At 37.2% G+C, this 12422-nt stretch overlaps 1 protein-coding gene across 1 annotated transcript in view; it reads right to left on the reverse strand.

Annotated features, from left to right (window-relative positions):
• NRG3 (neuregulin 3) overlaps positions 1-12422 on the reverse strand; it is a 1039102-nt gene that overhangs the window by 121110 nt on the left and 905570 nt on the right. Inside the window, 1 exon segment of the mRNA XM_055324814.1 lies at positions 2983-3009. Within this exon segment, the coding sequence (XP_055180789.1) occupies positions 2983-3009 (27 nt within the window).

Below are 12422 nucleotides of genomic sequence, written 5' to 3' on the forward strand. Positions count from 1 at the left end.
GAACACAAAGATTTTGGGGAAAAAAGCTGTTTGCATCATAACATCATCTTGTGACCTGAGTTTTAACTCAGGGAAAGATGAAATTCACATTGCCCAAAGTAAGAATGATGAAAGTTGAGAGAAGAAAGCTATTCTAGAACTCATTAAAAGAGAACTGGCATTGATCACTTCAGGTACACCAATATATTGACATGATTAAGTTTCTAGAGACTATGTCTACATTTCTGCTTCCCAGCTGTATTTATGATAGAGACATCATATTACTGGGATGTAATCTACAATGGAAGGAATTTTACCTATCGACTCTAAAATCACAAGTTAAATCTGGCAAATGTTTGTTCCTAAAGCAACAAACAGAATTTTACATACTTAGTGAGAATATGAGTAGGGGTGAACACTGTCCAGAACTAGTAAAGTCCATGGAAACAGTTCATCCACTAACCTATTCACCATTTCAAACAAGCCTTCATTAGTTGTCATTATCTGTATACATACTACATATTTCCTTCTGACTTCTTGTCCAATCCCTTTTGTACAAGGCAATCGCTACTGCTGGAATCAAATATTCATACATTGAGAACTCATTTCCCATGATGCTTTAGAGTTATCATTTGACATCAAGTTTTGCAAGATTTACTATAACCTTAGTCTTAAGATTCATATAGATGAACAACCTAATTAGCTATTATTTTTCACTTACAAGTAGTCTGTCTGAACACAGACTTTTTAATGCATATCTTGATACCATAGCAAATTGTTATCACAAGGTAACTGTGTCACTGGAGGTCCTCAAGAAAAGCCCAATAGGATGGTAACGGGTCCATTTTTTTTTAACAGTGATAATTAACATCAATGTAGTAATTTATATTTACCTTACCATGGCCATACCACTTGTGGAATCTGAAGCTACCCTAGCCCCACCTATTGGCTGTAAGTGTTTCCTATATCTGTAGTCATTCTGTTACTAACTTCTGTAGTCTCTATTCTCAACACCTGCAGTCACCACAGTCCAATGGGGCAAATGTCTCTATCCACTAAGCCCGGTACCTACTATCCTCAAAGTGACTGTTGATGCTCAGATTTCCTCACCATCAGTGGTTAATGAGGAAAGTACAAACCACATATCCTTCTCAACGATTTATATTCTTCTACAAGACCCTGCCCATAATTTTCTGTAATCACTGACCCATATGACTATAGTCTCTTCTCCGTGCCAACAACATGCTTCAATATTCTCATGATAACTACTCATTGATTACATTCAGGTAGCTAGCCTTTTGTCACTTCCTATCACATCTACCTTACATTCCATGATGCTTCATTTGATTATTATCCTGAATTTCATTGCTCTTATGACTTTTCATCTCACCTATTCTAGCAAAACCTCAAGCCTATAGGAACTGAGCTGCCTGCTTTTTCTATGATATAACATCCAGATAATAGAATGCTAATGAAAAATACCACAAAACAGGCAAGATCAATTCCAGTATAAATATTAAATCACTAAGCTCTAATCAACCTTAAAAACTTCCAGAAGTACACGACAAACTTGACATCTTCTCTCAATATATCAGAAGTACCTGGGACTCAACATTTCCAAACCTAATCTAGTAAAACATCTCCCATAAACTGCTCTTCTTCCAGTTTTCTTTTTCGGTAAATGGGACCCACCTTTTATCTAAATGAACCCTGCATCATCCTCGATAATCTCCTTTTTCTAACTTTCAACATTAACTCTTCTCAAATAGTTGTTGATACCATGTCCTAAATATCTATCATTTTCCCCACATCTCCCACAATCATACTAGTTCATACTAAGATCATCTTGCCTGAATAGATCTTAAATTCTCAACTGTATATCTACTCGTTTATTACCTATTATCTGTAAGCTTACTAGACTGTGAGTACCATCAGACCAGGTTTTTTTTGGTCCATTTTTACTATTTTATCTCTAATATTTTGCAATTTTTCTTTGCTTATAATGAGCACTTAATAATTATTTGCTGAATGAATTAGTGAATAGATAAATGAATACAATTAAATTTATAAATAGTATTATAATAACCATAATCAAGTATGAAGTATTAACATCTATATTCTGTAAGATAAAAATCTGAAATTCAACAAAAGCCAAAGAAGCAAAGAATTATTAATTTGGATTTCAAGTTTAGGTTTTCTCAATTTCACTAACTTTAACTCCTGAGTAATCCTCCATTTTAGCACCATGATGTATATCAAAACCTCAAAATTTTTTTTTATTTTTATTTTACTTACAATATAGACTCAGAAAATATAGTCAATTCTTAATGTAATTATCTATGAACATAATGATAATAATAATTCCTGAAATAATAAATCCTGTGGAAGGCATTCTACCACTTTAAAAACATACCATTTACTGCAAGTGCTTTCACCAGAAATATTTTAATTTTGTAAATGGAAATGTTTATATAGCCAATACTCCAAATTGATTGATACTAAAATGTATAAAACATAGTCATCATGAAAAGGAAAAGGAATTAGAGCAGAAAATAACAAAACTAACATTTTCTAAGCCATCACTATTTTTTTCAATCATTTATTGAGTGTTTGCCATCTTGTAGACATTGTGCTAAGCAATTTACATGTGCAGTGAAATAGGAACTATTATCATCCCTATTTTACAGATAAGAAAATTGAGAAATAGAGCAAACAAAGCCAGGAGCCAAATCCAACTTCTGTATGATTCCAGAGCTGCACTTAACATTCAATTGCCTCCCCGATAAGTAGTTAAGTCTTTCATTTTGAGCCATTACTTAGTGAAAAATCGACAAAAACACTTTTTACTACTAACAGCATCTGATAATGAGACATTTCAATTATAATCAGATGGCAAAGGAGAATACTATATACATTATGAAACAGCTTTTCAAAAGAAAAAAAAAAGAAAAAAAAAAGAAACAGCTTTTCTTGATATTTAAGGAGCAAATTGTTTAGTCTTACCCATGAATTCAATCCCCAAGTGGTCTGCTACACCAAAGTCAGCATGTAAGGAAGAGAAACAGAAAAAGAGAAAAGATTAGAAAAAAATCCACACAGAAGTCAATGCTTATAAGACTGACCTTTCAAGGCAAAGAATACGTCTTTATTTTAGCAAGATCATTTACCGATTGCCAACAAGTAGGGCTGCTCTGAACACCGACTTGTATTTCCCAATGGCCTGGAGCTTTAGATGAAATAATACTGCATCAATTACCAATTATGCTAAGTATAAATTTGGCAAAAAAAGAAAGGAAAAAGAAAGAAGAAAAGTAAAAGAAAAAATGTTCACACAAAGAACATCTGACAAAGTTATTGTCAGAACTCATATTTTATGTAGAATAACTACTTGTTCAATATGAATTTATCTGGATCTCTATGTTAATGATATGCCAATAAAGAACTTCGTAAAAAAAAAAAAAAGAACTTCTGTAGGACACCTTAACCAGGCCCTCTTCACCTTCACAAAAATGAAATGCTACTGGATTCCCCCCCCCCTTGATTTGTTAGATGAGAAACCTGGGGTTCAGTGAGACTAAAGTTTACACTTGTCTCAAAGACAGCAGGTCCAGGGCACAAATCCAGTCTGTCTGACCGGTTGTCAGTCTTAGGACTATTAAACTTGGCAGTGCTTCTTATCAAAAATTGCATGACAGATGTGTCCACGTCTATTTTCCATGCGTGTGGACAGCTGACCATTCTGACCCAGTAAATGCTAATGTCTGTCTGTGGTCACAGTGACAAACTGGGCCTGCCTATACCCAGGCATTCAGCCATAGAGTCTGTTTATTTAAATGGTGCTTTCTCTTAATTATTCAGTTATTTGCTAGTTCACTTTTAAAATTCACTGTATTATTTAATGATGGTTTTTGTTGTAGTAATCTATTTCTTAAATGAGAATACATTTAAAAAAAGTATTGCTACAATCGTATTTGTTTCTAAGACTAATTACTGGGCTTCCTTTTCTGAATTTTCTATTTAGCAAAGAAGCTTTTCTTTTTAGAAGATATGCATTCAGTCATCTTGATTATCTTAGTGCCTTTCCTAGTTGTAAATAATTCATTTTTAAATTTTATTGTGGCAAAATACACATAACATAAAACTTGCCATTTTAACTGTTTGGAACGCTTTCGTGACATTACTTACATTGGCAGTGCTGTTCAACCATCACCACTGTGTTTCCAAAACTTTTCTGTCACCCCAGAGAGAAGTTGTACCCATAAAGCTAGAATTTCTCACTACCCCTGCCCACCGACACACACACACACAAGCCCCTGGTGACTCCTAATCTACTTTCTGTTTTCATGGATTTTCCCAGGAGTAGTTTATTTTTAAAGTAATTAACTGAGACATGTCTTTTATATAAAGAAAGAACATAACAATGTTTTTTAAGAGTAGATGCATTATTTTTTTTTGACATGATGTTTTTGTGACTTCTCACGGTATACTATGGTAGAGGCCTAGCACGCTTTTGTGAAAAGATAGTCTCTTTGTTCTCAAGTAATTCAGAAACCAGAGGGAACCCACAGACACAAAGCTTTGTTAATTCTCTGTGATAGTGCTATTATGGAAAACCAGAACATACGCACTGGCAGGAGAGGCCAAGGACCCATGGCTTGCCCTAGGGAGAAACAATATGCCATGTGAAAGAATGGGATGGTCAAAAAGTTGCAAGACCCTGTGTGGGTTGTTGTGTGAATAAGAAACTTCCTGATTGTGTGCATGTGGGGCCCTTGATAGAGAGAGAGAGAGAGAGAGAGAGAGAGAGAGAGAGAGAGTAGAGCTGTGGATAGGTATTTCAGTGAGATTACCTATCATGAAACTAAAGGTAAGGAAAGAAAAAGATTTGGGATTAAAAACAAAACAAAAACCAAACTTTTGCAAATGGTCAGCATGGATGTGCAGGAAAGAAATCACGAGAAGAAAGCATATAGAAATATGGGAACAGAGCATCTCAAGTAGTGGACCACGATGTCGATGACTGGGCAGTTAGAAAGCCATTGGGCCCTCAGCCGGGTTGAGCAATACCCTCCTGGGTTGCTGAGGTGGTTCAGAAATGGCTGTTTGTCTACTCTCTGTTTTGCCAGCAAAAAGAACCAAAGATCACTCTTCATTCTTTCTCACAGTCTGGGCTGCCCCACCTCTCTATGGGGCAGGGCATATGGAGGATTAGGCCTGGTGAGTCTGCACATTGAACCAAGAAGTGAGCGGCAAGCTTGATAAATTTGAGGGCAGTCTTAATTCTTTAAGCCACCATGAATTCAGGGCTGGGAGAAAGACAAAGCACAAAGGACTTCTTAAGGAAGTCTTCTCTTAATGTAGCAGAAAAGCTACATCTAATTACTAGAGTTGTAACTCTCAGAAATACTACCAAGCAAGGTGGCATTTATCTTCTTGAATTTTATAAAGAAATGATTTATTTTTATAATGATATTCATGAAAATTGATACCACCAAAACATACAAATAAAAAGATTATTTAAAATCTTGCTCTCTCTCTCATGTGCATACATGAGGCAAACACAACAGACACATGCACACACTTCTATCATTTAATGAAAGTGCTAAAAACTGTGATCATTGTTACAGGTCTAAAGCTACTGATGTACTTTGTTTTACACAAAAGGATAAATGAAAATTCATAAAGAACATGAAAGAAAATCAATTAATTTTGACTATTGAGTCATATACAGAATATTATGAGTAATATTTCTCGTAACCCTTCACTGGTTATTTCATTCTTTTCTTTCTCCCTCTCTCTCTCTTTTTTTTTTTAGAAAGGGAGAGAAAGGGGGTGGCAGGGTTAGAGGTAGAGGGAGAGAGAGAATCTTAGCCCAGTGTGGAGCCCAACGTGGGGTTCCATCCCACAACCCTGAGATCATGACCTGAGCTGAAATCAAGAATCAGAGACTTAACTGACTGAGTCACCCAAGCACCCCTCGCTGGCTATTTCTTAAAGCAAATAGACTTCCTGGGGATATTCATGCCTGCATAACAACATCAAGAGGAATATGATGAGAATTAATTAATTTCTCATTTATTTATTCAGTCAACAAAGTACCTGCCAAGAATTATACAGATACTGGCGTGGAAGAGGAGCCACATAGATAAGCAAAAACAATTTGATTTCCCCTATGGCATGTATTAGAATATGTAATTTCTATCATTTTAACAGTATAAATATATATATATATATATATATATATATATATATATATATATATTTGATTTTTGGAATTTGATTTGCCAACATATAGCATAACACCCAGTGCTCATCCCATTAAGTGCCCCCCTCAATGCCCATCACCCAGTCACCCATCCCCCTGCGCACCTTCCCTTCCACTACCCCTTGTTCACTTCCCAGAGTTAAGAGTCTCTCATGTTCTATCACCCTCTCTAATTTTTCCCACTCATTTCTCTCCTTTTCCCTATGATCCCTTTCACTATTTCTTATATTCCCTGTATGAGTGAAACCATATAATGATAGTCCTTCTCTGATTGACTTGCTTCGCTCAGCATAATACCCTCCAGTTCCCTCCACGTTGAAGCAAATGATGGGTATTTGCCGTTTCTAATGGCTGAGGAATATTCCATTGTATACATAGACCACAGATTCTTTATCCATCATCTTTCAATGGACACCGAGGCTCCTTCCACAGTTTGGCTATTGTGGACATTGCTGCTATAAACATCAGGGTGCAAGTGTCCCGGCGTTTCATTGCATCTGTATCTTTGGGGTAAATCCCCAGCAGTGCAATTGCTGGGTCATAGGGCAGATCTATTTTTAACTCTCTGAGGAACCTCCACACAGTTTTCCAGAGTGGCTGCACCAGTTCACGTTCCCACCAACAGTGCAAGAAGTTCCCCTTTTTCCACATCCTCTCCAACATTTGTGGTTTCCTGTCTTGTTAATTTTCACTATTCTCATTGGTGTGAGGTGGGATCTCATCGTGCTTCCCTGATGGCAGGTGATGCGGAGCATTTTCTCATGCGCTTGTTGGCCATGTGTAGGTCTTCTTTGGTGAAATGTGTGTTCATGTCTTCTGCCCATTTCATGATTGGTTTGTTTCTTGGGTGCTGAGTTTAAGAAGTTCTTTATAGATCTTGGGCACTAGCCCTTTATCTGATACATTATTTGCAAATATCTTCTCCCATTCTGTAGGTTGTCTTTTAGTCTTGTTGACTGTATCTTTTGCTGTGCAAAAGCTTCTTATCTTGATGAAGTCCCAATAGTTTATTTTTTATTTTGTTTCTCTTGCCTTCATGGATGTATCTTGCAAGAAGTTGCTGTGGCCAAGTTCAAAAAGGGTGTTGCCTGTGTTCTCCTCTAGGATTTTGATGGAATCTTGTCTCACATTTAGGTCTTTCATCCATTTTGAGTTTACCTTTGTGTCTGGTGTCAGAGAATGGTCTAGTTTCATTCTTCTGCATGTGGCTGTCCAATTTTCCCAGCACCATTTATTGAAGAGACTGTCCTTTTTCCAGGGGATAGCCTTTCACCCTTTGTCAAATAATAGTTGACCATAGAGTTGAGGGCCCATTTCTGGATTCTCTGTTCTGTTCCATTGATCTATGTGTCTGTTTTTGTGCCAGTACCACACTGTCTTGATGATCACGGCTTTATAATGTAACTTGAAATCCGACATTGTGATGCCCCCAGCTCTGGTTTTGTTTTTCAATATTCCCCTGGTTATTTGGGGTCTTTTCTGATTCCACACAAATCTTGAAATTATTTGTTCCAACTCTCTGAAGAAAGTCCATGGTATTTTGGTAAGGATTGCATTGAACGTGTACATTGCCCTGGGTAGCATAGACATTTTCACAATATTTATTCTTCCAATCCATGACATGGAATATTTTTCCATCTCTTTGTGTCTCCCTCAATTTCTTTCTGAAGTGTTCTGTAGTTTTTAGGATATAGATCCTTTACCTCTTTGCTTAGGTTTATTACTAAATATCTTATGGTTTTAGGTGCAATTGTAAATGGGATTGACTCCTTAATTTCTCTTTCTTCAGTCTCATTGTTAGTGTATAGAAATACCACTGATTTCTGGGCATTGATTTTGTATCCTGCCACACTGCCGAATTGCTATATGAGTTCTAGCAATCTTGGGGTGGAGTTTTTTGGGTTTTCTATGTACGGCATCATGTCATCTTTGAAGAGGGAGAGTTTGACTTCTTCTTTGCCAATTTGAATGCATTCTATTTCTTTTTGTTGCCTGATTGCTGAAGCTAGGACTTCTAGGACTATGTTGAATAGCAGTGGTGAGAGTGGACATCCCTGTCTTGTTCCTGATCTTAGGGGAAAGGCTCTCAGTTTTTCCCCAATGAGAATGATATTTGCTGTGGGCTTTTAATAGATGGCTTTTAAGATGTTGAGGAATGTTCCCTCTATCCCAACACTCTGAAGAGTTTTGATCAGGAATGGATGCTATTTTTGTCAAATGCTTTCGCCACATCTATTGAGAGGATCATGGGGTTCTTGTTTTTTCTCTTGTTGATATGATCTATCATGTTGATTATTTTATGAATGTTGAACCAGCCTTGCATCCTGGGGATAAATCCCACTTGGTCATGGTGAATAATCTTCTTAATGTATTGTTGGATCCTCTTGGCTAGTATATTGTTGAGAGTTTTTGCATCCACGTTCACCAGGGATATTGGTCTACAATTCTCCTTTTTGGTGGGGTCTTTGTCTGGTTTTGGAATTAAGGTGATGCTGGCTTCATAAAATGGGTTTGGAAGTATTCCGTCCCTTTCTATTCTCAGAACAGCTTTAGTAGAATAGGTATTATTTTTTCTTTAAACGTTTGATAGAGTCCCCCCCTGGGAAGCCATCTGGCCCTGGGCTTTTGTGTTTGGGGAGGTTTTCGATGACTGCTTCAGTTTCCTCCCAGGTTATTGGCCTGTTCAGGTTTCTATTTCTTCCTGTTCCAGTTTTGGTGGTTTGTGGTTTTCCAGAAATGCATCCATTTCTTCTAGATTGCCTAATTTATTTGCATATAGCTGCTCATAATACATTTTTAAAATTGTTTGTATTTCCTTGGTATTGGTTGTGATCTCTCCTCTTTCATTCATGATTTTATTAATTTTTTAGTCTTTTTTTAATAAGGCTGGCTAATAGTTTATTTATCTTATTAATTCTTTCAAAGAACCAACTCCTGGTTTTGTTGATCTGTTCTACAGTTCTTCTGGTCTCTATTTCATCGAGTTCTGCTCGACTCTTTATTATCTCTCTTCTTCTGCTTGGTGTAGGTTTTACTTGTTCTTTCTACAGTTCCTTTAGATGTGAGGTTAGCTTGTGTATTTGAGTTTTTTCCAATTTTTTGAGGGAGGCTGGTATTGCAATGTATTTCCCTCTTAGGACTGCTTTTGCTGTATCCCCAAAATTTTGAATGGTTGTATCTTCATTTTTTATTAGTTCATGAATCTTTTTAATTCTTCTCTAATTTCCTGGTTGGCCCATTCATCTTTTAGTAGTATGCTCTTTAACTTCCACGTGTTTGAGCTTCTTCCAAATTTCTTCTTGTGATTGAGTTCTAGTTTCAAAGCACTTTCAAAGCACTGTAAAAATACGCAGGGGACAACCCCAGGTATTGGTTGAGACCTAATTTGTGACCCAATATGTGGTCTATTCTGGAGAAAGTTCCATGTGCACTTGAGAAGAATGTGTATTCAGATGCATTTGGATGCAAAATTCTGTATATATCTGTGAAATCCATCTGGCCCAGTGTATCATTTAAAGCCCTTGTTTCTTTGGTGGTGTTGTGCTTAGAATATCTGTCATTTGCCAAAAGCACCATGTTGAAGTCTCCTATTATTAGTGTATTATTATCTAAGTATGTCTTTACTTTGGTTATTAACTGATTGATATACTTGGAAGCTCCCACATTAGGGGCATAAATATTCATGATTGTTAGGTCCTCTTGTTGGATAGACCCTTTAAGTATGATATAGTGTCCCTCTTCATATCTTACTACAGTCTTTGGGATAAACTTTAACTTATCTGATATGAGGATTGCTACCCCTGCTTTCTTTTGAGGACTATTTGGTAAATCGTTCTCTAACCTTTCATTTTCATGCTGGAGGTGTTCTTGGGTCTAAAATGACTCTCTTGTAGACAGAAAATAGATGAGTCTTGCTTTTTTATCCAGTCTGAAACCCTGCATCTTTTGATTGGATCATTTAGCCCATTCACATTCATAGTAACTATTGAAAGATATGAATTTAGTGTCATTGTAATACCTATGCAGTCCCTATTTTTGTGGATTATTTCTTTGGGCTTTCTTTTTCTTTTACAGAGTCCCCATTAATATTTCTTGCAGAGCTGGTTTGGTGGCCACATATTCTTTCCATTTCTGCCTATCTCGGAAGATCTTTATCTCTCCTTCTATTCTGAATGAGAGCCTTGCTGGATAGAGTATTCTTGGCTGCATGTTCTTCTCATTTAGAACTCTGAATATAGGGATCCCTGGGTGGCGCAGCAGTTTAGCACCTGCCTTTGGCCCAGGGCGCGATCCTGGGGACCCGGGATCGAATCCCACATCAGGCTCCTGGTACATGGAGCCTGCTTCTCCCTCTGCCTATGTCTCTGCCTCTCTCTCTCTGTGTGTGTGTGTGTGACTATCATAAATTAAAAAAAAAAAAAGATTAAAAAAAAAAGCACTCTGAATATATCCTGCTAGCCCTTTCTGGCCTGCCAGGTCTCTGTGGAGAGGTCTGCTGTGAATCTGATATTTCTCCCCAAATAAGTTAAGAATCTCTTGTCTCTTGCTGCTTTAAGAATTTTCTCTTTATCTTTGGAATTCGGAAGTTTCACTATTAAGTGTCGAGATGTTGAATGATTTTTATTGATTTTTTGGGGGGGCTCTATTTCCTGGATCTGAATGCCTGTTTCCCTCCCCAAATTAGGGAAGTTCTCAGCTATGATTTGTTCAAATATATCTTTTGGCCCTCTGGCCCTCTTGGCATTTTCTGGAACTTCAATTATATGTAGATTCTTCCTTCTGAGGCTGTCATTTACTTCCCTTGACCTTTCCTCATGGTCTCTTGTTTTTCTCTTTTTTCCTCGGCTTCCTTCCTTGCCATCAACTCATCTTCTGTGTTGCTCACTCTTCCTTCCACCTCATTAACTCTCATCTTAGGACCTCCAGTTTGGATTGCATCTCATTTCATTGATTTTTAATTTTGGCCTGATTAGATCTCAATTCTGTAATAAAAAAGTCTCTAGAATCCTTTATTCTTTTTTCCAGAGCCACTAGTAGCTTTATAATTGAGCTTCTGAATTGGCTTTGTGACATTTAATTGTAATCCATATTCTGTAACTCTGTGGCAGAAAGTACTATTTCTGCTTCTTTCTTTTGTGGTGAGTTCTTCCTTCTAGTCATTTTGTTCAGTGCAGAGTGGCTGTATGAGTGGGCTGAATCAAGAATATCAACCACAACTTAAGTAAATTTCACCCTAGATGATTCTGATGAGGTCAGAGACCAGAAAATGAAAACAAAGATCAGAACAAAATAAAAGGACCCCTAAAGTGAAAAACAAATCTTAAAACAAAGTACTAAAAAATAAAAGGCCAAAAATCTCAAAGAAGAAGAAAAATAATAAAAAGAAAAAAAAAGAAGAGAAAAAAAATTAAAGAGGAAAATGAAAAAAAGAGAGAAGGAAAAAGGGGGGGGTTACTGGGAGATGGTGGTGGTGAAGTGGTAGTGGAAAGAGAATGTGGTCTACCTGAGGGGTCCTAGAGGGTGGTCCTCTTGGTTCTGAGCATATGAAGTTCTGTATGTTAGAAGATGCTCAGTCTCAAATTTATATAAACCAGTAATACTTGTAGAAGGCCCCAACATTGACACCAAAACATAACTGAGGTAAAAGAGGGGGGCAGAATGGGAATGAGGAATCTCAGAATGAACCAGAACAGTATGCCACTTGGTTGTAGGTGCATGCTGGTCGTATTTTAGAAGGTATTAACTTCCGCCATTGTAGAATGAAATAAGGTAGAGAAAACAAAAAATACAAAACAAAAACTCATATCTAGTATATCTCCCAAAATTAATTTGAGTATGTTGAAGGGAATTTAGAAGTGGAAAATATATCTAGGACCTGTAATTGTAGAAATATGAAAGCCAGAAAGAAAATTGAGAATGAAGAGGTGGTAAAATATTGTAGTTAAGATGGAAAAGAGAAAAAATATTGGAAATTTTTAGTCTGATATAAAAACGAGTTGTACTAGAAAAGGGGGGGGGAAGAGGGGTACCCTCTGGTTCTATATACTGTAAATCCCCTGACTTCCCCTGGAGCTTTCCCATGCTGCTGGGTCAAGAACTTGCTCTTCCCCTGTCCTTCCAGCTGATCTTCTAGGGGAGGGGCTGCTGTCCTGATTCTCAGGTGTGTGCACCTGGGGAG

Source organism: Nyctereutes procyonoides, unplaced genomic scaffold, assembly GCF_905146905.1.
Source record: "Nyctereutes procyonoides isolate TBG_1078 unplaced genomic scaffold, NYPRO_anot_genome, whole genome shotgun sequence".
NCBI classification, from domain to species: domain Eukaryota; kingdom Metazoa; phylum Chordata; class Mammalia; order Carnivora; family Canidae; genus Nyctereutes; species Nyctereutes procyonoides.